Source organism: Muscardinus avellanarius, assembly GCF_963383645.1.
Source record: "Muscardinus avellanarius genome assembly, chromosome: 5".
Classification (NCBI taxonomy): Eukaryota; Metazoa; Chordata; class Mammalia; order Rodentia; family Gliridae; genus Muscardinus; species Muscardinus avellanarius.
This window is the reverse complement of record NC_137790.1, coordinates 135,408,070-135,434,560: the sequence shown is the minus strand read 5'-3', so window position 1 is coordinate 135,434,560 and position 26,491 is coordinate 135,408,070. Positions and strand designations below refer to the sequence as shown.

Here is a 26,491-nt window from a genome sequence, read left to right as displayed (position 1 = left end):
CCAGCTCCATATACACACCTCCACAGCCTCCTCCAGCCTTAGAGTTCAGGTTTGCCCTCTTTTCCACAGGAATTTCCCATTTTCTGAGATACTTTTATTTTGTTCTCCCATTGAAGAGGAGGAGCTGCAGGAAAATGCCAGGGACACAGGAAGCAGAGGTGCATGGCTGGACCACTGGATTCCCTGCTTTCTCCAGACATGGGGTCTGCACACCTTCTTGGGTGGCAGTGATTAGTAGGCTCTATAATCTCTCTGAAGGCATAAGAGATCCCAGAGACAGTATCACCCATGAGCGATATGACCCTAACTGTACCCATCCATGTGCCAGGCATCCTCAAGAGGCTCTGGAATTGCTGAGTGCCTGAGTATATGGGGAGGGAAGAGAGGACCCACATCGGTCTTGGAAAGGAGGCTGAACTATTTTTGGCTCTGCATTAACCTGCCGGGGACTTAGGGAAGTCACTTTCCCTCTCTTGCCTTCAGCACTCTAATCTGTAAATTGTGAACGTTGACAGAAAACTGAATGACCTCAGATGTCCTCACAGAGCTTAACATTTCTGATCTCTAGATTTCTAGGAGAGCAGTTCTCAAACCTGGGCATGTGTTAGATTCAGTGAGAGGCTTGTTAAACAGATCACCAGAGCCCACCAATACTTCCTGATTCAGTAAATCTAGGCAGAGATCAAGATTTGACATTTCTTCCCTCCCTCCCTCCCTCCCTCCCTCCCTCCCTCCCTCCCTCCCTCAATCCCTTCCTTCCTTCCTTCCTTCTTTCCTTTCTTCCTTGTGTGGTATTAGGGATTGAACCCAAAACATTCTACCTTTGGGCTACAACCCCACCTCTTTTTGTTTGTTTTGAAGCAGGGTCTGGCTACATTGCTGAGAGTGTTCCTAAGTTGCTGGGGCTAGTCTTGAACCTGTAACCCTTCTGTCTCACCCCAACCCTCCTGTCTCAACTCCTGGGATTACAGGTATGTGCCACCATGGCTGGCAAGATTTCATATTTGTTCCCAGGTAATGTTGATCTAGGACCACATTTTGGAAACTGTCAGGGTTAGTGGATGATCCAAGTAAAGAACCCTCCCCCAACACACACACACACACACACACACACACACACACACACACACACACACGAGGTAATATCAGAAACATGGATTCCTGGCCGAGTGCGGTGGTACACACCTATAATCCCAGTATTTGGGAGGCTGAGACAAGAGGATCATAGGTTCTCATCCAACCTCAGCAACTTAGTAAGATCTTCAGCAACCTCTCCCAAAATAAAAAGTAAAAAATAAAATAAAGGGCTGGGATGTATCTTAGAGGTAGAACATCCCTGGGTTCAATCCCCAGTACCAAAAGAAGAAAAGAAAGGGTTGCCCCACCACATTTTTAGAGTAGCCCCAATACCCAAATCTCAATCCCCAGTTCTCTCCCTCCCTCCCCCCCCTCTCTCTTTCTCTCTCTCACACACACACACACGCACACCATACACCTTGGCTCAGCCAATGGACCAGTAAAAGAGGAGCCTATGACACCCTGCCTGGGGGTGTGACACTGAGACCTGGGTCCAAAGCTCTCACTCCCAGATCACTGAGATTCACCACCCAACCCAGACACTGCTCTGTAGCACCAGAAAACCTAAACTATACACTAAGGAAGCCCTCTGTCCCCACATGCCTCCCCTATAGGAAGGGAAGCGCCAGGGTCATCTCATGGTAAAGCACAGAGGAAAAGCAAATGAGGAGTCTGTGTCCATGATGGGGGCTGGGACAATGAGAAAAATAATTAATTCTGCTTTTGTATTCATATCCAGTCTCCAAACTAATTGCTTATTTGTTTAATCTACTTTGACCAGAAGTGTTACTGCACCAAAAATATTTAATGAGTCAGGCTTCCTGATGTAAAATTCAAGCATATTTGTGCAATGAAATGAGTTTTCTTCAAGAGAGAGAAAACCTGTTATCTATCAGGACCTTCTCAGCAGAGCTACCTCCTAAAATAAGGTCACTGGGAACACAGCTCGTTGGTGTGCAAATTGTTCTTTTTTTGTCATCAGTACCGATGGATCTAAAGTCTTTAGCTAACATTTAAATACAGATTTTATGATTTGTTCCCCATGAATATGTTTTTCATGAGGAAAAAAAAAAGATGGCCAGCTATTCCCCACCCCTTGCTCCTAAGCCTGTCATTCATATGTTCTAGGAACTCACATAATTTACTCTCAAGCCTCAGGGGGACTTCTAGAGACTTCCAGAAGTTTCTGGATCTATCTGCAAACTCTAGGGAGAAAGGAAGTGGATTGGGTTTAAGTCTCCAGGTCCTGCCTCTGATTCACTTGCAGCAACCCTGAATTATTCTATTCACATGTTATACTTCAGGGAAGTCTAATCCTTTCTCCAGAGGACAAAGGATTCTGTGGCTTAAAACAAACAAGGAAAGAAAAGCTAGAAAGTCACTGATGTTAGGATAAGAATTCAATGGATGTATGAATATAATGCACCAATAAAATAAAAAAAAGAACTCAATGGAAACATCCCAGTGAGCTGGGGAGGGACCCAGCCTCCCAAGAGTCTTGTCTATACAGTGTAGAAGTTGTCCTGTCTCCACTCCTTTGGAAACCCTATATTCAGACCTATTCCTCTATATTCTTCCTGAGAATCATAACCTTGTCTTCCCTCTTCTGCCCCTTTCTCTTTCAAGAGCCAATATCCATGTTTTGTAGAATTAAGTTATTTTCTAACCCCTCTTCCTTCTGGGGTCTTTTTAAAATTATTTATTTGTGGTACTTGAGATTGAACCCAGAGGCATTCTACCTCTGAACTATACCTCAAGCCCTATTTTATTTTATTTTTAAACAAGTTCTCATTAGGTTGATGAGAGTCTCACTGAAGTTGGTCTTGAACCTGGAGTTACAGGTGTGTGCCACCATGCTCAGCTCTTGTAGGTCTTGAGAAGAGCCTACGATCACTCCAGTAAGACAGACTTTTGCTAAATATCTGCTATGCACTAACAGAGTGAACAGAAGCTAAAACATGATCTGTTCCCTAAAGAGTTCACTTCAATGATGTAGAGTAGATATGGGCACCTGGAAAATTATATTACCGTGCACTGTATGCTAAGCTGGTGATTTTACTCCAATGAAAGTTGTAAGCAATAGGAGCTTTGAGCCAGGAGGTGGGAAGGGCAAGGCCAAGCCAGGGGAGCCTGTGGCTCCCTCTGTGAAGGAAGTCAGGGTTGTGATGAAGAGGTTCCCACAGAGGGTGGCCCTGTAGGCAGAGACTGCAAAAGTTGAGGTTTTTTTGGAATGCAATAATTAGAGCAGTTAGATGAGAACAGCATGGGACGTTCAGTGTCTGCCACACTATTAGATGTTAAAGAAAGATAGCTTTTCCAGTGGGAGCCATTGCAGATTTTTGAGCATTCAAATGGCACAGGTAAAGTCAAGCTTTAGAAAGACCAATCTGGCTATAATGATATTCTGTTGGCTTTCTGTTGCTGTGACCAATACACTGACAAGGACAACTTAAAGGAGGGAAGGTTTATTTGGCTCATGGTTTCAGAGGTTTGGTTCATGGTTCTCCAGCTCCAAAGCAGAAACATCACAGCAGCAGGGTTTGGCTGAGGAGAGCCGATCAACTCATGGCAGTTGGGGATGTGTAGAGAGAGAGAGAGAGAGTGAGAGAGAGAAGAAGGAGGTAGAGAGGAAGAGGAGGAGAGAAGGAGGAGGAGAAGAGGAAAAGGAGGAGGAGAGGAGGAGGAGAGGAGGAGGAGGGGAAGGAGGAGGAGGAAAGGAAAGAGGAAAAAGGGAGGGAGGAGAGGAGGAGGAGAAGAGGGAGGAGGAGGAGAAGGAGAGAGGGGAGAGGGGAGAAGAGAAGGAGAGGAAGAGATAGAAGAGAGACAGACAGACACAGATATAGTCCCTCAAGGCCAAGTCCCCAGTGACCACCTCCTTCAGCTATGCTCCACCCTGAACCTTGCCATATTGGGCACCATGCCTTCATCACATGAGCTTTTATGGGGGACATGACAGATCCAAACTATACCAATTATAGTTTGAAGCAAAGAGGTCCAGGGGTAGAAGAGTAAGGGAGGTTTAAGGAGATGTGGGTGACAGACCTGTGTGAGGGGCAATGGCCAAGCCTCAGGAGCACCAGTGTTTCCTGGGCCTGGGCCACACCACTGATGGATGGGCTATGACTGTCCCCTCCCCAGAATTGCCTCATCTCTTTATCCTTATGGATAAAAAAAAATAGGTCATCTGGAGATGTTACAGGGAAGCTGCAGGGAGTGTGTATCACTGCCAGCTCTGGAGAGCCCAGCTCCTTCTTGGCCTTCCTAGTCTCCAAGCCTATACTCACCCATCACCTCTACCTTGACTTGGCCGACATGTTTATTTATCCCCTCAAAGATATTTATCAAACAAATACCCTAGGCTGTCACTGGATCTTGTTTCTCACACTACCTGGGGGACTCTGCCCAGAGATTTATTTTCATATGTGAACAGTGGTGGGCCCAGAAGGATGCGGGGGTGGTTGTCAGGTGACTTCTTGATAAGTTCTGGATCTGGTGGGAAGGAGCAGTGAACCCCACAGGGCACATCCCCAGGACACGTGAGAAATTCATAACGGAAGGATTGATGTTTGTTTTTTCTGTAGTTGAAGAAGTTCAAGACCCAAAGAAGTTCAGGTCTTGGGTTAACCTTCACCTCAGATCACACCGGGAGCCATAGAAGGCAAGGCCAGAAGGGGAACGCACCTCTCTGCAGCATCGGTGGGGGGAAACCCTAGCTTCCTTGCTATTTTGTACCTCGCTGGTTTTCCTCACAGCTGTGGTCTATGGTACAAATTGCAAATGGTTAGTCTAGGAAAAGATGATTTGTCTGGGAAATGCTATTCTAAACAGGATAGAAGAGGTTAGCATCACCATATGATCCAGCAGTTCCAACCCTGGGTATATCCCCAAGAGAAATGTAAACATATGTCCACACAGAAACTTGTGGATGGATGAACACAGAAGCATTATTAGCAGCCAAAATGTGGGGAAAAAACTCAAATGTCTATCAATCAACAGATGGACATTAGTCCTAGAAAAAGCAATATCTGTGATAGCAAAAACAAAACTAAGTCTTATATGTACATTGTTCTGACTCGGGGAGAGGCATCCATTTTGGGATCCCAGTGAAGACAGCCCCCCATATGAAAGGGCTGGGAAAGCTACTCTAGCCTGCCTGCCATAAATTACCGTCAGTGAAGCAGATAGGCACATCTTTGTATGGGTCTCCCTTGAAATCTTATATTTGCAATCCCCTCAGACTGGAGAGACCATAACTTTTCAGGAGAATTGCTAAAGCTTATACCTGATCTGAGTTAGAAGAAACTCAGCCACGTAGACATTAGCCATGAGAATTGGACTCATAACAAGGCGGTACCTGGCATGATTTCCACTTGCAGATGGAACTCTTTTATAGAAGATTTGCTGAACCCCCAAATCCAAGCTTTGTACTTTTATAACCACTTCAAACACGCTAACAGAGCAACTTAATTGTGAATGTATTTATGCAGGTTTGCTACCATGTTTTTCTTTAAAACTCTTTATAAACGCATTTGCCTGCATTTCTCAGATTTATGGTGGTAACACCATGGTCACAGGCCCTGTAGAAGACTGTGTCCTCGCACAGGTCATTCTGAATGTCTTACATTTTAATTGCGATGGGATTTAGCACATGGCAGAAAGCATTCCTTTTCCTCCCTGAAAACAGCAAGGAGCCTAGGGTTTCCCCCCACCGATGCTGCAGAGAGGTGCGTTCCCCTTCTGGCCTTGCCTTCTATGGCTCCCGGTGTGATCTGAGGTGAAGGTTAACCCAAGACCTGAACTTCTTTGGGTCTTGAACTTCTTCAACTACAGAAAAAACAAACATCAATCCTTCCGTTATGAATTTCCCACGTGTCCTGGGGATTTGTTAAAATATTTTAACATTGTAGACTCCTATACCATTTATTAAATTCCAAGATAGATCATGGCTAATAGTATTGGAAGAATTATTTTGGCCCAAAATCAATGAAGAGATTATGAAGTAATCTCTAATAAGCCAAGATAATGCATCAGAATAAAATTATGAACTCATTTTCACATTTTAGAATCTTAGATGCTTGCCGGGCGTGGTGGCGCACGCTTGTAATCCCCGCGCTTGGGAGGCGGAGACAGGAGGATCGCGCAGGTTCGAAGCCAGCCGCGCTGGCGTAAGAGACCCTGTTTCAGAAATATAAAATAGGTCTGGGAGCGTAGCCCGGAGGTAGAAGGGCTTCCAGGAACCCCGGTACCACCAAAAAAAAAAAAAAAAAAAAAAAAAAAGAATCTTAGATGCTTAATTGTTGGAGGAAAACAACCTATTGAATAAGGACTACAAGACAAGAAAGAGGAAACCTGTGACCATGACTGAGTCTGTAACTAAATTAAAGGCATGTACGGTCCAGGTGAACCTCTGATACAACAGCCAGGTGTCCACACATCAGGACTCCAGGGTCCAGACTTAAAGTTACTAACTTTTGAGATTCCCACACCATCCCAGAGCCTGCCTGAGACAATAGGATTGCAGGCCCCAGAGCCCTCTCTCGAGCCCTTGTCACAAGTGGAGGGATATCTGATGGTCAGCTCCACTCCATCACTGACTCCACCATCAGTGGCCAGTTTGGCCTGTGACTGGTCCCATGCCATCCCTGAGATCTTTCCTAACTTGCTGCTGGGGCCACCCTGTCCCCACAATTTATCCACACCTTACTTGTCCGTTCAGGTGAGAATGTTTTGTGTACTTTCTCTGATGAATGTGTATATTGTCTCAGATCTGTCGGCTTCTGGAGGAGTTTGGGAGTAGGCCCTTCCCAAAGTTTTTGTTGGCAAAAGCAGAGACAATGAATTCACCCCTTGGCCTGCCCTTGCTTTTTCTCCAGCCTGAAGCCCTTTAACTGATGAAGTTTTGAGTTCCTTTCTGATTCTGATACATTTAAGGGGCTCTCTCAGTGATTATTCCTAGTCTGACTCTGAACCCTGGTTGAGCTTTCCTTGGAGCCCAATAGAACCTTCTTCTCTGCCTCCTTCCCTCTTCTTTGGGTCCTGGATTCCTGTTGGGTCAGCCCCTTTCTAGTTCTAGGAGACACTGCAGGGCCATCTTGATTCTGTTTTAATTTACTGAGTTTCTCCTTTTTAGTGAACCTTAGAACCTCCTCTCCAAATAGCCCCTAAACTAGTTCTTTCTTCTTACCTTTTCTAAAGAAAGGCCCCCCTTTGTTTCTTTGCTAAATTTGAATAATCTTGTGAACTCTTCATTTTCCTTTTCTTCTCTTGGTAGAATGTTTAATTTAGTCAGGAAATGTATGAGAGAGAGAGAGAGAGAGAGAGAGAGAGAGAGAGAGAGAGAGAGAGAGAGAGAGAGAGAGAGAAGAGAGAGAGAGAGAGAGAGAGAGAGAGAGAGAGAGAGAGAGAGAGAGTGTGTGTGTGTGTGTGTGTTTGCAAAATAGAGGCTCAGGCATTGGGTGGAATTATTTCTTTGTCTGAGGATCACTTAGAAGAGATGGCTGGCCAGGACTGACAGTAGAAATCAGCATATTGGGGGTCCCAGAGGCTGGCTGCTTCTTTGAACCAATCTTCCCATCCCTTTTTAATCTACCTTACTTTTGCTAGAAGGAATTGTTGTTTGAGTGAATACCTGAGCTCATTTTTATTATTTTCTGTTTTGTCTGAAGGTTTCATAGCACATAAAACATTAGATCTCGAGGTGGCATTTGCCCTTGGAGAAGGAAAACCCAAATCCATCATGGCCAGTGATTGCAGGTGCACATAAGCTGCCCCAGATTTTCAGGGAGGAAAAGGAATGCTTTCTGCCATGTGCTAAATCCTATCGCAATTAAAATGTAAGACATTCAGAATGACCTGTGTGAGGACACAGTCTTCTACAGGGCCTGTGACCATGGTGTTACCACCATAAATCTGGGAGATATAGGCAAGGATAACCTTTACCTTCTGGCAACTTCTCGTAGACCTCTGTGCTCCTAACTGGGTGCTAGAGAATGCCCACACCATCTGGGCAACAGGGCATCCTTCTCAATGGCGTTTGGCCATCGAGTGGCTCTGCATCACCCTCCCCTGCAATGGACTCTTTACCTTCTGACACACACCCCCACTGGACTCTAAGGACCTCGAGGGCGAGGCTGTGACTCTTCCTTGTCCTCTGTCCCCGTGATTAGAGCAGGCCTGGCATGATGTTATCTAGGTAGCCTGGGTTTTGCATGATGGCTTTCTGGGGAATAGAGGCAAGGGGAGGAAGCAACTCAGGGAAAATCCTCAGGTTATTAGGATTGATCTCTTTGATTTTTAGTAGATGATGCTTCAACTCTAGAGACAGAAGAATCCTGGAAACCTGTATAGCACTGCCAGGATCTGCTGGTGTAAGCTGTGCTTCCACATAGACCCCAAAAGGCAGTCTGAACAGCAGCCTGCAGTGGGGGAGAGCGGTGCTATCAGGAGCCCATCATGCATCCCCATTTTTGTGTACCCATTGGGATCCCCAAATAATACAAACAGACTCCAGGAGACTGCCTCACCTTCCCTGAACTGCCTTGGCTCTGCCCAGCATACATAAAGCCTAGATTTGGGGAATGGTGAGCATGAGCCATCCTGATGGTCACCCACAGAGGTAGGTCCAGGGCTCAGGTCCTAGTTCCATTTTCCCTGGCTGAGTAGCAGCATCTAACATATTCTTTCCTCCTGGAAATGTTTTGTTTCCCCTGGGTTTCTGCGTTATCATACTCTCCCACGGTCTGTCCCTTCTATCACATGGGAACTATCTTTCCCAGACTCCTTTGCTGTTTTTGCCTCACCTCCTGCATCTTAGAACATGCTCTGTTTTACTTGTTCTTTTGGTGATCTGCCAGTTCTTCTGCCTTCTCTATCTTTGAAACACTGCGATGGGCTCTTTACCTTCTGACACCACCCTACTGGACTCCAAGGACCTTGAGGGCGAGGCTGTGACCACTGATGGCTCCAAATTTATATCTCCATTCCAGACTTCACACATAGTTTTGCCTATCATCTACCGAGGGGCACCTTGGGCAGCTCGAACCCAGCAGGTTCGAAGTGGAGTACCTGGTCTTTTCTCTCAAACTACTTCTATTGATACCTTCCCTGCGCCCAAATAATGGCAGCCCCGCTCTTCTGGTGTCCTGGATAAAACGTTTGCCGTCGTTTAAACTTTTCTGTTTCTTTCACATCTCCAATCTAAATACAGATGCTCCTCAAGTTTACAATTGGGATTACATCCACATAAAACAATTCTAAATTGAAAATATCATAAGTAAAAATAATGCACTTAATAACCCAACCTACTGAACATCTCAGTTTATCCCAGCCTAACTTTTTATATTTTAATTTTTTGGCACTTGGGATTGAACCCAGAGGTAGAAGTACCTTTGAGCTACTGCTACATACCCAACCTGCTTTTATTTTTTGTTCTGAAACTGTGTCTCACTAAGTTGCTGAGGGTCTTATTAAGTTGCTGAGGCTGGTCTGGAACCTGAGATCCTCCTGTCTTAGCTTCCCAAGTACTGTGGGTTTTTTTGTTTTGTTTTGTTTTGGTGGTACTGGGATTCCTGGAAGCCCTTCTACCTCCGGGCTACACTCCCAGACCTATTTTTACATTTTTATTTGGAAACAGGGTCTCCTAAGCCAGCGCACTCAGCTGGCTTCGAACCTGCGCGATCCTCCTGTCTCTGCCTCCCAAGCGCGGGGATTACAAGCGGAAGTGTGTGCCTGATGCCTAGCTTAGCCCAGATCAATTTATACATAATCAGAAATTTTACTTTAGCCTATGGTTGGGTAAAATCATCAAGTATAAAAATTATTTTATAATAAAGTATTGAATATTCACACAATTTATGAGAGTTATTGAGTGCCTGGGTCAAAAAAAACAGTGGCCACACAGTATATTATAGCGTGTGGGTTGTTGGCCCTCAAGTTTGCAGGGATGACTGGACACTGTGACTTGTTGCAGCTACCCAGAATCAAGAGAGAGTACTGTACAGCATAGCACTAGGCTGGGAAAAAGAACAAAACTGTAAATTAGGAATGCAGTTTCTACTGAACCGGTATCACGTGGCATCATAACAATGTTGAAAAATCCAGGTCAAACCATTCTCAGTCTTGGGTTTGTTCCGGTCAGGTTATTGCAGCTATAATCTAAAAGACTGACCATGTAACTTGGAGGAAAGATTTATTTTCTTATGGTTTGGGGTTCAGTCCATGTGAGGCCAGGAGCCATGGATCTCAGGTCATGTGGGAGGCAGAGAGGAGGAGAACACGTGGGCTGTGCTTCTCACATCAGGAAGGCCAGAAGCAAAGCAAAAGAAAATGAGCCAGGCATGGGTAGCATTTATATAATCCCTCAGGCTGCATCCCCAGAAACCCACCTCCAGCCATACCCTACTGTCTGGGCCACCACCTAGATAAATCCATTTCAATGCTTTTATCCACTGCTGGAATTACAACCCTCATGACCCAAGTATGTCAGTTCCAAATATTAATAAATGAGCTCTGTAGGGGACATTTTATATCTAACTAAAACAGGGTCCATCTCTATCCAAACTCTGACTCCTTCCATTGCTCAGATCCCCCATGGCCCCCATAGCCATCGTCTCCCAACCATTACTTTCTGATAGGCTCTTCTGCTTCTGTATGCCCTGCATTCTACTTGCAACACAGAAGAAGGCTATACTATTATAGCCTGTGAGACAGGTTATGCCACTGCCCGTTGATAACCCCCCTGTGGCTCCCCAGTGCACTCAGAGTAGAAGCCAAAGAGCCCCACCTGCTCTCTGATGTCCCCAGAGCAGACACTTTGCTCTGGATCTTTTCTCTTAAGTGCTCCTCTCCAGATATCCTCAGACCTCCTTCCCGCCCCTCCTCAGCACTGCACCCCTACATCTGCTCATCAGCCCTTGCTGACCACATAAGTCCCACACAGTGGCATCCTCTACTTCTCTCCCTGCCTCACTTTCCCCCATTGTTTGTGTTATCTTTCAACACGCCTTCACGTGACTTGTTATGTCTGGTCTCTGAATCCCTCCATTAGTAAGCTGCGTGAGGACAAGAAACTTATTTTTCCTACACTGTATTTCTAGAACCTAGAATGGTGACTGGCACATGGCAGGTGTTCAATAACTCTTTGTTTAGTTAGTGAATCAACTGAGCCATAATAATGAGTTGGAAGGAAGGAAAAATTCATTTGTCGGCTGAATCAAGATCAAAAGTCACTTCAGCCTGATGCAGTGGTTCACACCTGTAACCCCAGTTCTTAGGAAGCTGAGATTACAAGCTGGAGGCCAACCTGGGTGATGTAGCAATACCCTGTTTCATATTTTAAAAACATTTAAAAGGGGGCTGGGAGTATAGCTCAGTGGTGGATTACTTCAGAGCTCAGTGCCCAGTACCACACAGACACAAATAATTATTTCAATGGACTAGGTTAATAGGTCAAATGAACACCAGAAAGGTAAAGAGATGCATGTAAATCCCCGTAGCTGAAAGTCAACTTTACAGACAAAAAATGAGTATATACATAGGGAGGCATAAAGGTTACGTGTGACTGTGATTTCAGAACTGAACAGCAGGGATGTGCTTTTGATCCAAAGGCTAACGGTCACAATTAATAGATGTATACTACAGAGATCATAGTAGATAGTTTTGTACTTGTCTTTGTAGTTCAAACAGTGAAGGGAGAATTGGGTTCATTTCTGGGCCTGATGCCTAAAAAATACTTAGATGACATGGGTCCCATTTGGAAAAGAGCCACCTTGAATAGCAGCGTGTCAGCTGCCACTCTTTCCAATAGGGAAAAAAAAAAATCAGTGATGAACTGGCTGATTTTTTTAGATATTTAACAAGCCATTGTGTGGAAGGGAGAACATCCTGTACTACCTTGGTTGATAGAGCTGAAACCAGTAGGAAGAAGAAAAAGTTCAGATTAGGATAAGGAAGGTATGCAAATTGGTAAACGTTACGGAAGTACAGAACAGCAGTTTCTAGAGACAGCGATCCTACCCCTGGGGGGACAGCAGGGACTTGGCAGCAAATATCTGACAGGGAAATTGTAAAGGGATTCATGACTGCATTAATTCAGGTCATCCATGCATCAGACATCACGATGGGATTAGATGTGAGAGAGATTTATTGGGGGAAATAAGACAGGAGCCAGAAGAGACTGGGAGACCCATATGACCACAATGAAACCCTGATTTCTGTGAAAGAGAGAGGGAAGGAAGGAGAATTGGATAGCACGACTCTTCCACTGCTGCGCTATTATAAGGACGCATTGTAAAGGCCGACAAGGAGTCCTGGAGCCAGTGTTTGGCTGAGGAGTCTGGGGGAAGCTGACCTCTGTGTGAACGTGGTGATGGATTTGAGAGCCCTCCACGGAGTCATTAGGCAATTACACTCCCAGGGGAAGGAACTCCGAGAGGTACATTTTCATGGCCAACACATGGTCTCTAATGGAAACTGTGCAAGCTGACCTTCAGGGTCTCAGAATATGCCCTAATTCCAAGACACCATCATAACACTTTTTCAGTCTATAGAGCACCTTCAGAACACATGATCTGAATCCTTCCCTTCCCCAGAATAAGCTGCATACAGTTGGTGCTCACTGAGAGTCCAACAAGTAGTAGAGAAGGCTGCGGTCCCCCGTGACCTGCTAGCTGTGCCCTGCAATTCCAGATCTTAGAGAGAATCTATTAACTTAAATTGAGGATAGTGAATGTCACTCAGCCACGGTCCCCAGAGAAACCCCTGTAAAGTGGAGTTGGAGTGAGGAAATGACCTTCATCACCACAGAAGTGCTGGGACTAAACGAAACGGTCCCCGAATGGAACAGGGACTGAAGCCTCATCCATTACCCGCCTCTTCCCCTAGAAAGACAGCTCTCATTTATTATTTCCAGACTGTTTTCATTTTACTTACGCCGTGTGAAAAAAAAAATGTCGCACTGGGAAATAAATATTATTTCCAAACAGAGATTTTCTAATCAACTTTGCAGATTTTGGAATTATTATGCTGTTTCCAAATGTTTGGTTTGTGTATCATTTCTTCATTTGTACTCCCGGGCTCCTTATGGCACATGCCCTCATTTGGAAGACTCTGACGGTACCTCTGTTGCTGGTCTGTGTTCGTGTCGTCTTGAAGGATGCTTCCTTGTTTCCTTTTGAAGTACAGTAAAATCTTACATGCAGTACCAGAAAGAAATGTTTGCTGGGATGTCCCTTTCTATTGCACAATAATTCTGTCCTGGCCAGGTCTACTCTCTGCCTGTCATCTTTTGACCTCAGAGTCTCTTCTCTGAAACAGCTCAGCCCATTACTGTAAGACGGAGATTCTTTCAACAATGTTCAAAAGCATTCCATTGCTCCTCATTTCTTTCCATTTCTTTCTCTTATTCCTCCAGCTCTGTCTTGTTTTGGACAAGCCTTTCTTCTCACTGCCATGAAAACACCACATCCATTCCAGCCAGTGCCCGTGCATGTGTTCCCTTGCTAAATTATCGCCTTCCCCTCCACTGTTATCCAAACTCTATTCATTCTGCAAAACCCACAAGAAGTTCCACAGCTGCAGCTCCATGTATGAGAAAGAAAGGGCAGGGTTCAAACCCAATGACATTTCTCTCCCTACTTATTTCAGAAAGACGATACTTCTCCTATTATATAGAACATCTGTTCAGCTACCCTGTCTCTTTCTCTCTCCACAGCCCCCTCCACTGTTCCCATCATGCACCAGGTCAGTGCCACCATGAGAAGCATCACCTTGTCGTGGCCACAGCCGGAGCAGCCCAATGGCATCATCCTGGACTACGAGATCCGGTACTATGAGAAGGTGAGCCAGGGTCCGGGGCCAGCCACTGTCCCACGGGTGATAGACAGCCCAGGTCACAAGGAGACTGGTGGGAGGAAGGCATTAGGTGATGGAGGCCATATGCTGCCTGCAGAGGTAGCTGGGTAAAAGCCTTCAAATCCCAGGCACACTGCACTGACTCAGAAAAGAACCTTCCCAGGCACCACCCTGCTGTTAAGGCAGTTCACCAGGCTGGATGGGGCAGAGCCAGCCTCCTCCTCCCAGTCACACGTGGTTGCTATACCGGTGCCAATGCTCCAACATTGCCATGCGTGCCCGAGCCTTCAAAGATATTGTTGTTTTAGAGATTAGTAGTTTTCCAAGTTAAGTTTTTGATCGTATGCCCCCAGTATACAGCTTATTTATAAATGATATGCATACACCACTGCACCAGTATATTTGTGCAGCTTAATGAACGTGCAAGTGGAAATTGTAAAGGATGAGATAAAAACTGAATAGCAATAGAGACTTATGTATTATATTCCCTGACTGGTCTTTAGCAGCTGCTGCTGGGGACCACAGCAGGACATGTGCTGCCAAAAAAGGGGAAATGGTACCCTGCAGACTTGGTCCCTCGCTTATGAGACAGGGAAGCAGGGGCTCTTTCTCACCATGGAGGGAACATTTGCAAAACTTCCAAAATGACACAGTGCTTTCTCTATTATCTCAACTTATTGTTTGTTTTTTAAAAAACGCACCAGAATCATTCATTCATTCATTTGTTCAACAGTATTTATCTAGGGTGTATTAATAACAGAGTAGACAAGGTGCTTAATTCCAAGGGAGGTAGATAGACAAGAAACAATAAGCATAATAAATAAGAAAATGTTATAGAATATGGTATTCTATAACTGTGACCCAAACACCTGACATGCAAAACAGAAGATTTGTTTGCTTACACTTCATAGTTCTGGAGATTTCAGTCCACATTAAAGAGAGAAATGGAGAAGGAGCAAGAGAAAGAAAGAGAGAAGAGGTGAGAGCTGTGTTGTCAGCTCATGGTGACAGGGAAGAGAGGAACAGGAAGCAACAGCAGTCTCCTAGGAAAACACTCCCTCACCATTCCCCCAGGGACCCTTCCCCAACACCTGAGTCACTGAACACGACTGCCTTGGCTATCACATGAGCTATGGGCGGCATTTGAAATCCAAAACATGGCAGAGATTAGGAAATGAGTAGCAGAAAAGAAAAGGGGAAAAAGCAGAGTAAATGGGATCAGAAGGATCGGATTTGGGGAAGGAGCAGGTTACTGAATTCGATGGTAAAGGTAGGTCTCCTGGAGAAAGTAAGATCTGAGTAAAGTTGTTCTGAAGCAGTTATTTAAGGGGGGAAAGGACAACAGCCAGTGCAAAGGCCCTGATGACTCAGTGATCGGGAAAGAGATAGCATGACTGGAGTAATGTGAGCGTTGGGAAATTATCAGACAGATGAGAGAGGTTGCCAGGGGAAGTAACCATGCTGGGCCTTCAGTAATTGAGCTGTTCCACTCGGTGAGCGAGGGAGCTAGCACAGGTTTAGGAGAAGAGGGACACGATCCGACTTAGACTATGAGTATCTCTCAGGCTGCTTCATTGAAAATAGGACTGCTAGATCTATAATTATCTATAAAATTGATGGATCAAACAATTTGGGCCTAAGTGTGGGAGGGTTTTGGCTGGGCCACTAGAAGGGTGTAGCCACCGTGGACTAAGAAATGGATCGTTTTGGATAGAGCATATTTGGGGTGAGAGAAGGAACAGAAACTCAGCTCTGTGTCTAAAGTGCCTGCTAAGTAACAAAGTAGAGGACTAGAGCGGGTGGCTAGATGTGTCTATGGGGTTCAGCAGAGGAGATGGGTGTCTACTTGGGAGTCGTCTGAATATGGATGGTATGAGAAACCCTAATTCCCCATGTCCTCTGCAATAACCAGGCAGGCAGCCATGGGACAAATTACCTTGTTGGTCACGATTTTCAAATGTGTAAAGTGGCAGTGATTTACCTCCCTGAAAGGGTCACCAGTCTTGTCCATGGGGAAACGTGCCCTGTAATCAGGATAGCTGAAGTTGTAAACAATATGTAAGGGTGGACAGCATTTTGTTCTATTTAGATAATATGAGGTTTTACAGGCTGTTGACTACAATAATTCAATGAATTGGGGGTAATTTAAGTCATTTGGATTCATAAGCACCCATTATGTCTAATCCACTTTAACTTGGGGGCCCTTGTTTGCTCTATATTTTTGAACATTAATAAAGCAAGTGTTGACTTTCTCACACATTTTGGACCAGTCTGTTTGGACCCATTGATCACATGGTCTAATCTCATATCAAAGTTGACCTAACAGTCCCATAGTTTATAGTATATGGTGTGAAGTCAGAGTCACTGGCAAGGGTCCACCCATCCCTTTCTTACCACATACCTGAACTTGCAGCCCTGTTGAAATAACAACTTGTCTTAATAACAACAAGAACAACAACAGCAATAATAATAATAACAACAATAATAATAATAAGGAGGAGAAGAAGAAGAAGAAGAAGAAGAAGAAGAAGAAACAGAAGAAGGAGGAGGAGGAGGAGGAGGAGGAGGAAGAGGAGGAGGAGGAGGAGGAGGAGGAACAATAATAATTTTCCCTAGTACCAGTTGGATCCCAGGCACTTTATAAACAGTACTATCCCCCTCCCACCCCAGTGTGATAAATATTAGTATCATTGCTATGGCTAGAGAAACTGGTGCATAGAAAGTGTTTTCTTATGCTCTTTTTGGTGCATTATAGTCTCAGACTATAATGCAGTTCACGGTGATACTGATATACATGCACACAGCACTTGGTGAGCTTTCCCCGGGCTCTCCCCTTACTCTCCTCCCCCTTTATCATACATGATATTGAGATTGACATTGGTATCTTCACATATGTCCATGTCATTGGAAGTGATTCCATCATAGATTCTCTCTCGCCCTGCTCCCTTCCCCTAAAAACACAACAAATTTGAAAATGAGAAAATGAGACTGAGCCCTCTGTTGTGCAGCAGGTGGCAGTGTTGGGAAGGGGCAAAAGTGTTGGAGACCACCTGCCGCTCCTCACTGGCCTTGCCCAGGGCCACCTCTTCCCCAGGCCCTGGGATGGGGTGGAGGGTTTAAGGATAGGTATAGGACCAAAACCATGGGTCCTGTTTTTGTGTGCTTGGCTTCCAGCTCCCTGACCCAGCCCAAGTTCCTCCACTATGTTTCCCTTCACATTTACTCCTCCTCCCTGGAAAGATTGTAATTAACCTCGACTTCTTATGCTACGAAAGAAACGTATTCTCCCAGTTTAGGCCGTCTCTTTGCTTCTCATTAATTTATGCCAATTATTAACAGCCACACATGCACACATAACCACTGAATGCCTGCGGCAGCGTGCACTTCTCAGTGAAGCATATTATTGTCCTCACTCCAGAGGATAGAATGCTTTTCTTGGGAACACAGAAGATTCGTTACCAAAGCACTGGTTACTCATTCCACCTATTACTGTAGACCTCTCCTTCACTTATAAAATGCTCCACTATGCAATCCATTACGCTGCCCCGACCATTTCTAATATGACTAAAGTAAAAGGCATTAGCCTGCGAGGGCATTTTGACATAATAACTTCAGTGATAATTCATCATATATTGAATACCTATTATAGTTCAGATATACGCAGATGTGTTAGCTCTGATCTTTAAAAGAAAAAAGAATTATACTAAAAATCTGATATAACCAATTTACAGAAGATGGAACTAAGTCACAGAAAGGTTAAATAACTTAGCCATGACCACACAGGTCACAGCTAGGGAGGCACAGAGCCATAGTTATAGACATTTTTATTACATTTCAGTGATGGAAACTTCGGAGCTCCATATTGGAGAGGATGCAATCACTGTTGATTCTGAGGATCTCTAAATTAGTGTGACCCCCGAAATAGAGATTATATCTTAATATTAAATTCAAATACTTGGAACCAGAAGATCTGTCTGCCTGCTCCACAGAGCCATGAAATCCCGGTCTTTAGGAGATGTAAGCACAAAGTCAGGCCAGTGGATATCCTGGATTCATTCCAGAGAAGCAAAACTCACCATCCCTCCATCCTGTACCACCTCCTCTCCTCTCCTCCAAGGATGTCCCAGCCACTTCATCTAAACCTGGAGTCATCACAGAGGAGAGCAGCCATATGCAATATGCTAATGGGTAGGCATGGCTGGGTTCCAATACAGCTTTTTTGCAAACAGGTAGCTGGTTCATGCAGGTATATTTTCACCCTCTGAAAGCCCTTGCTGGGTCTCCTGCTCCACGTCAGTTGCCCTCTCTGTTGTGCTTGGGACACCTTCCATTACAGCTCTGCGAATAGAATCAGTGAGGCTTTGGCCTCCTCCAACAGCTCATTAATAGAGAGCTCAGATGCCACGTAGCTGAAGACACTCCCAGAGTGTCTCCCAGGCTCATCTCCGTCCCCATTTTAATACATTTCCATTCATCATTCCCTCTTGTTTACTGTCTTGTAGCACTTTCCACTCCTGGTGTCATGCTTGTAGGCAAACCACGGGAGGGGCATCTACATCTGCTCTCAGCTGTCTTGATGATTAAGTGTTTAGATCTTCCTGGCACTTAATAATAACTGTCTAGGTTTGGATGGTTGGTTTAGGTGTAGGGAGTGTCTACTCTTCAAGCTTTAAGACCATTTTCTCATAGAAACGCTTACAGACCTCACCAACATCTTGTGCTCCACCGACTGGGTCTGATGACTGGACTGAAGTGCACATTTTATTCATGTAGCACTGGGCTCTGAGAGGGCAGACAGCGCACCAGTGGTGCCCATGCTGGGGTGCTGGGTGTAGAGTCGTGCGCACTGCCCTCAACAGCTGCACCCTCTGTCTTCACGTACTCATCATAAAATCAGTCCTCAGCAACCCCGCTCCTGACTCTCACTCATTTGCCTGGAATTGATTAATGGCTTTGTGGGCAGTAAGAACTGATACTCATTTTAATCACTGAACTTCTCTGAAACCGTGTGCACTGTAAAGTGATTATGGGCTAACGTTTGCTTTTCACAATCCAAATGCCAATATATCAAAACATATTTTTCCCCAGTAAGAGCTACCCAGTAAGGACTTCACTCATTGTAAGTAGTGCCTGGTTCCATCTGAGTCCAGTAAAGCCAGGGGGAGGGTCCAGGCAGCTGCCTAGATTTTGGTGGCAATGGGATTTTATTCATATTTGCAAAGTGGCAGGGTGATTTTCATAGTCTCAGGTTTCAGGTCTTCAGTGTGTCAAAACAGTAATTACCAAAGCTTTAGCTGACCTCCCTTTTGTAGCAAACAGCCTTCTCTCTTCTGATTCTCTCTTCTGAATCTCTAATTGTGGGTAGAGTCGGGGTAGGGATCCCCCTGCTGTTTAAGTAGACCAAGTGATAGATGGGCAGTCCCTCCCCAAGCAGGATAGCCCCCCTTTCTCCATGGGGGTGAGGATGAGCCTCTTTGTAACTTTGAACTACCAGTTGGGGCTGGCCTCACACCTGTGGTCCCTTACCGCTATATTTCATTATTCACGGCCATACCTCTGCTGCTCACACTCCGGATATGCCAATTACATGCAGGCTCCTGAACCCTTCTAGGCCTTGATTGTGCATGATTTATTCTGTTCTCCTTCTCCACAGTCATCCACGTGGCTCATTTCTTTCACCCTCCCTGACTCGACTCATGCACCCTCTCCTGGACCTCCTTGGTATGGATCTTCTCCAGCACCTGGAGAAGGTTGTCTGCCCCCTTCATATGTCCCCACGGCCCTCTGAGCTGCCCTCAGTGAAATCACTCAGTTAACACAGCATCCATTTCCTCTTTTTTTGTTGTTTTGTTTCGTTTTTGTGGTACTGGGGATGGAACCCAGGGGCCTTCAACCTCTGGGCTACACTCCCAGACCTCTTTTTATATTTTATTTGGAAACAGGGTCTCACTAAGTTGCTGAGAGCCTCACTAGGTAGCTGAGGCTGGCTTCAAAGCTGCACAATCAGCTGGGCGTGGTGGCGCACGCTTGTAATCCCCGCGCTTGGGAGGCAGAGACAGGAGGATTGCGCAGGTTCGAAGCCAGCCGCACGTGCTGGGTTAGGAGACCCTGTTTCCAAATAAAAATGTAAAAATAGGTCTGGGAGTGTAGCCCAGAAGTAGAAGGACTTCCAGGAACCCCAGTACCACCAAAAAAAAAAAAAAAAAGCTGCACAATCCTCCTGTCTCAGCCTCCCAAGCGTGGGAATTACAAGTGTGTGTCACCACGCCTGGCTGGCTTCCCTCTCCTCTTTATGTTTCAATTCACCCTGCAAAATGCTGTATCCCTAGAAGAGAAGATCGTGCCTTTGTATTCCCCACAGTCCATTCTTACATCCAGACATTCTGGTATGTCATAAATGCCAGGATGGTTGAATGAACGAATACATATGGGGCCGTCCTTACCCCTGCAAAGTTGATTTTTATAGATATTTCAAGACATTGGGCTTTCTTGTCATTGTACTCCATTCTTCTGTCTTGGCCCCATTGCCCCGGTTTCTTCTGACATTTGAGGACATGGTCTCCAGACTCTCATCATTCAGCTTTCTTCTCACTTGTCACCTCTCACAGTACCCCAGGTCTTCCAGAGTGGTGGCAGGGTTCCCTCCAGGGACACAGACTCTTCATTCAGGCCCAGTTCACCACGATTCATGATGCAGACAAAGGAGGACCCCAACTTTAAGCCTTTGTTTGTGTATACTTGGAGGTAGCCCAGGACCTTTGCAGAGCAAAGATATGCTCACAGGGAAACAATTAGAAAGCAGGCTGGTCTATGAGGTGCTGCAAGTGAGCCGTAAATCAGAGAGACAGTGATGGAGAGAATTCCTGGGCTAGTGTAGAGAGAGAGGCCTTTCCAGGGAGGAGGCCTTGGGAGACGTAGACTTCAGTAACCTGGGGAGAGCAGAGGAGCCCTGCAGAGAGGGGAAGAAGCCTAAGCAAAGGCCTGGTGGGTAGAGCACAGTCCTTGGAGGGAGAGCAATACCACAGAATTAGGGAACTATGAGAGGTCAGGATTGACTTCATCAGGAAGGACCTATAGGTCCAGACCTAGAAGTTTGTCATTGGCTGATGACAGTTTTAGGAAAGGTCAGAGACTTGATAGCAAAAGAAGTTTGACATTGAATAGGGAGCATCAGAAATCATGGGAAGCTATAGGAGCCCAAGCAGCAGTCATGTTACATAGGATCAGCACCACAGGAAGCTATCCTTCAAAAGTACCATAGCCAGGTACATACCACACATCTATGATCCCGGTCGGTACTTAGAAGGCTGAGACAGGAGGACTGTAGATTCAAGACCAGCCTCGGCAACTTAGCAACATCCTCAGCAACTTAGTGAGACCCTGTTCCAAACTTTAAAAAAAAAGAAAAGGGCTGCAGATTTCGCTCAGAAGTAGAATGCCTTTATATCTCCCTTCCCCCCAAAAAAGCATTTGTGATGGGCAGAAGAGACAGGATGAAAAATATAAGCAAGTCATTCTGCACCAGCTGGGGCAGGCATACCGAGGGCACAGGTAGGGACTCTAAAGACCAGAGCAGGAAGTATAGGTGAGGAAGACAAAGTGAGACTGAGCCTTGAGTGCATAGAAGGGGTGAGAATGGAGAGAAGGGACACGCCCTCCTTGGATGCTACTGGAGGGGCGCTGGGACATGGGCACCTACACACAGGCCGAGGAGAAGGTAGAAGCAGCTGTGGGAGGCCCTATCGAATGACCCCAACCATGTCAGCAGAGTGGAGACAAAGCCCTGTGCCCAAGCACTGGGGGGCACTTTGGTTAGGGATGTAAAGTAGCCACTGTGCCGGGTGGCAAGTAAGATCTTGCAAAGGGGAAAGAAGAGACTGCATTTGTCCAGCTGGAAAACAGAGAGACAGGCAGATGGCCGATGAGTGTCTTCTTGGGAGACTTGACGGGATTTTGCAAAATTGGATGGGCTGTGCAGTTCCACCTCAGAACCCTGGGGTGGGGGGCAGGCGTGGATAGGAAATGACTCTGGCACCCCCACCCCGTGTCAGGCCCGGAGAGCTCTGCCATTTCCTTAGCATCCTTCTTCAGACAGTAGTCACTCCATGGTCCGGAGCTGATTCTGCACTCCTTCCATCCAGGCCTGGTGTCCCTTTCAGAGAGGCACACCTTCTGGCAGATGGGCTTCGGCAGCCTGAGCGCCTGGGGTGCAGCCTGCTGGGGGTGCGGTGCTCAGGAGCAGGCTGATGCCCCCTTCCCCTTGCTCTCCCATAGGAACACAACGAGTTCAACTCCTCCATGGCCAGGAGCCAGACCAACACGGCGCGGATCGACGGGCTGCGGCCTGGCATGGTGTACGTGGTCCAGGTGCGCGCCCGCACAGTGGCTGGCTACGGCAAGTTCAGCGGCAAAATGTGTTTCCAGACCCTGACAGATGGTAAGATGGGGAGGGGGAGGGTGGGTGGAGCCAGTGGTGCAGGCATGGGGCGGCAGCGGGGGAGGAGAAGCAGCCCCAAACAAGAAGGTGCCGCTGTCACTGCCCAACTGCCAAACGCACTCGTGTGGAATTCCCTCAGAAGGGTTTACTTTCCAAGGGGGACACGTGGACTTGCTTACAGCCTGTAGGATTGATCTCTGGAGTCTGGTCCCTTTCTCTCCGACATCTGATTGGACTTGCCTTTGACAAGCACCATGCAACACTTGTAGTCCCGCATTTGCCTGGCTCTGAGCCCCTCAGTGTCTCCCGGGGGTCCTCTTGTCTGTGTATGAGGGTCTAGAAGCCTGTGCTCTTTAAGCCTCACTCCACCTAGTCCCTCTGCTTGGAGTCCTGCATCTCCAGGAAGGAAACAGCCTCCATTTGGGATGTGGCCTTCTTATGAACCCCGACTTCAGACTATTGGGAGCATGTTCACATAGGATCCGAAGTAGGTTTAGAGAGAACAGCCAAGCTGCTTCTAAGACAAAAATGTCTGCCCCCCAAATACTTCTACTTTGGGGCCTTACTAGTTCCATATAAATACAGGTCCCCCAGTCCTCGGAGACCATCTCCTTCATCAGGTAGGAAGATCTAATGCATGGATGTGCCAGTGTGACTATGCATCATACCAGAGTTTATGTATTCCTGTCTCTATCTGCCCACCCACCCATCTATTTTGATTCATTTATGAGCTGTTTCTAGTTCATTCTCCAAATGTCAGTCCATTCCTGACCTCTCAAATTGAAAGCCTTTCATTTTTCCTCGGTCAGTTAACTTACACAGAAAAAAAGTTTCTATATAGCATTTTATTTTAGCCCAGCACTCTCAGACTGGGTGCTTAATAGGGCTTGAGGTTGTATGCTGACTCACATTATATTTTATAACAATTATTATACTAATTAGAAACGTTTAAGAATCAAATGAGTTTTATATAAAAAATCAGAATGTTCACCAGGCTTGGTGGCATATGCCTATAATCCCAGGACTTTGGCGGCTGAGACAGGAGGATTGCAGTCTCAAGAACAGTTTCAGCTACTTAGCAAGACCTCCAGAAACTCAGTAAGCCTCTGTTTCAAAATAAAAAATTTAAGAGCCAGGCGTGGTGGCACATGCTTTTCATTCCAGCACTCAGGAGGCTGAGACAGGAGGACTGTGGTCCGTAGACAGCCTCAGTTACTTAGTGATGCCCTTTGCAGCTCACTGAGACCCTGTTTCAAAATAAAGAATAAAAAATAGGGCTGTGGGTGGAGCTCGGAGGTAGAATGCCCCTGGGTTCCATCACTAGTACCACACACACAAAAAATTTAGAAGCCTGAGGGGTGTAGCTTGATGAAAGAATGCCTTTGGATTTGATCTCCAGTAACACACACACACACACACACACACACACACACACACACACACACACACCAACCACGCAATCAGGTTGTTCATTTTCTTGTGAAAAATTACCAGAGAAGCCAGTACTGACTGGTGGATGTTCTGGTCTGAGCTCCTCTCTCTAGATGTGCCCATCACTTCCAGTGATTCACACCTGGAGGCTTTACTCTAAACTGTCTGGGCCCAGCAGGACTGGAGTTTGCAGGCTGTTTTATTTGGGGAGAATTTGGGCTGGTGTTCGAGGGTGGTGAGATGGGCTACAAAGGCGAGCCGGCTCACGTAGATGAATAACGCTGCCGGGGCGAGAGTAAGGCGGGCCGCCTGCGCTTCCCGTCAGGCCCCACTCCCCTTCTTGGGCCTCACTTGCACCTAGATTTATAGGCACTTTGGCATCAGGAGGTGCACAGGATTAAAAGCCCTGAACTCAAAATGCTCTGAGCACCGGCCTCTTGACAATTCTGCTAGACAAATCAAGAAGTAACAGATTTCTCCCAGGAAGGTGATTTCTTTTACATTTGGCAGTTAAGTTTTGCAGGCCCAAGAGGGGTTCGATGGAAGAGAGTTCTGGTAAGTGGCCAAATTTGGGAGTATTTATCTTAATGATAGAGGTTTACACGTCAGGCCTGATTACATTTCCTGAGTCCTCGGGGCTGTCTGTGGCACAAGGGTGAGTCTGAAGGTTTATCAAACAGGTCACTGAGCAGGGAGGGACTGTGGGGTCCCACCCGGGGTCGACGGCCACGCTTTGGGGCAGAGCCCCTCTGGCCCCAGCTACACTTTGCCACGGTGTGCTGAGCTCTGACTTAGCATACTTTGAAAAGCCACTCAGGTTTCATGTTGCTTTATGGAAGTGTTTAATTTATGAAGACATTGTTAAGGATACCTCGTTGTCATTTTCGGCAATTTTTTTGTTTTGTTTTTTTGCCAAATTTATTTTTCTTTTTAGACACACATGTTACACAGAGAGCTCTTATCTGATGGCACCTGAAACCCTGTCTTCAATCTTAATAATAGATTTATGGAGAGTGGGAAGCTTTAAGAACCAACAGGCCAGTCTTTAGAAAGTCTCTTTTAGTCCAGCGTAGTGGCGCACGCTTGTCATCCCAGTACCTGGGAGGCTGAGACAGGAGGATCACAGGTTTGCGACCAGCCTCAGCTACTCAGTGAAGCCCTCCACAACTTAGTGAGACCATGTTTCAAAATAAATAATAAAAAATAGGGCTAAGGCTGTAGCTCAGAGGTAGAATGCCCCTGGGTCCAAGCCCCAGTACCAAAAAAAAAAAAAAAAAAAAAAGACTCTTTTCACCAGGCAAGGTAGCACACACCTCTAATTCCAGTACTTGGGAACCTGAGATAGAAGGGTAGCAGGTTCAGGACCAATCTCAGCAAGTTAGCAAGACTCAGCAACCTAGTGAAACCTTGTTTTAAAAGAAAAAAGAAAAAATAAGAAAGAGCTGAGGCTGTAGCTCAGAGTTAGAACACCTCTTGGTTCAATCCCCTCTGCCATGAGAGAGAGAGAGAGAGAGAGAGAGAGAGAGAGAGAGGAAGAAGGAGGAGGAGGAAGGGGAGGAGGAAGAGGTCTCCTTTCCACCAACTTAGTTGAAGGATGGTTTGCCAACCTTGGAAGCATAAACACAGGAGCATTAGTAAAATATGCAGATGTCCCCTGTCCTAGTCTTCACCTGGAGGTTCTGATTCAGTAGATCCAAGAAGGATCCCAGAATTAGTTATGTTTAACAGGTGTGCTCAGGGAACTCTTATGCAGGTCACAAGGAGCCTCACTTAAATGAGTGCTGTCCTGAGGTTGCCAGGTAACGTGTAGGATACTCAGTCCAATTTGAATTTCAAGATAAACAACAAACAAAGTTTTTGGGTAAGTATCTCCCATACAATATTTGGGGCATACTTAACACTGAAACATCAGTCGTTGTTTACTGAAATTCAAACTGAATTGCTAATTGCTAGTACTGTCTTTTCATTAGCTGTATCTGACAGCCCCAGTTGTAGTAGTGCGTGAACAGCCCAGCCTTCCATAGCCTGAGTTCAAGCATTAGGGAATGACTCCTTAACACCAGTGGATGGATGGCCATAGCAGTCATAATGAATGATTGAACCTGTAGTTTATATGGATTAAAGAAAATAAGAAGTCGGGCGTGGTGGCGCACGCTTGTAATCCCCGCGCTTGGGAGGCGGAGACAGGAGGATCGCGCAGGTCCGAAGCCAGCCGCGCTGGCATAAGAGACCCTGTTTCAAAAATATAAAATAGGTCTGGGAGTGTAGCCTGGAGGTAGAAGGGTTTCCAGGAACCCCAGTACCACCAAAAAAAAAAAAAAAAAAAAGAAAAAAGAAAAAAGAAAAAAAAAGAAAGAAAGAAAGGAAGGAAGAAAGAAAAGAAGTAGCAAAGAAAAGAGAACTAGTACTAAGAGGGACACTGCTAGGTGAGACCCCAGGCAATGTTCACATGCTTTGCTCTTGTTTTTCAGCAACTAGAAGGATTGAGGGTAAAGGAGGCAAAATAACCTGAGATCACAAAGTTGATTCGCAGTAACGCCAGGGTTTGGATGAGCTCTGGCCACCTCTGTGACCCATAGACTTCCCAGTGCTCAGTGTGCAACAGCCCGGCTTTAACATTTGGCAGGAAGGTTGATCCTCCTCTCATCAAGTGGGAGTTGAGAGTGCTGGGCTATTTCTCTGGCATTTCTACATCCT

At 45.9% G+C, this 26,491-nt stretch overlaps 1 protein-coding gene across 2 annotated transcripts in view; it reads left to right on the top strand.

The window, feature by feature from the left end:
• Positions 1 to 26,491, top strand: part of EPHB1 (EPH receptor B1) — a gene marked incomplete at both ends in the record, with an annotated part of 441,334 nt that overhangs the window by 328,311 nt on the left and 86,532 nt on the right. For both annotated transcript variants that reach the window (XM_080696677.1, XM_080696676.1), the window contains 2 exons: positions 13,787 to 13,911; positions 22,201 to 22,363. In XM_080696677.1, the coding sequence (XP_080552803.1) occupies positions 13,787 to 13,911; positions 22,201 to 22,363 (288 nt within the window). The remainder of the gene's footprint in view (positions 1 to 13,786; positions 13,912 to 22,200; positions 22,364 to 26,491) is intronic.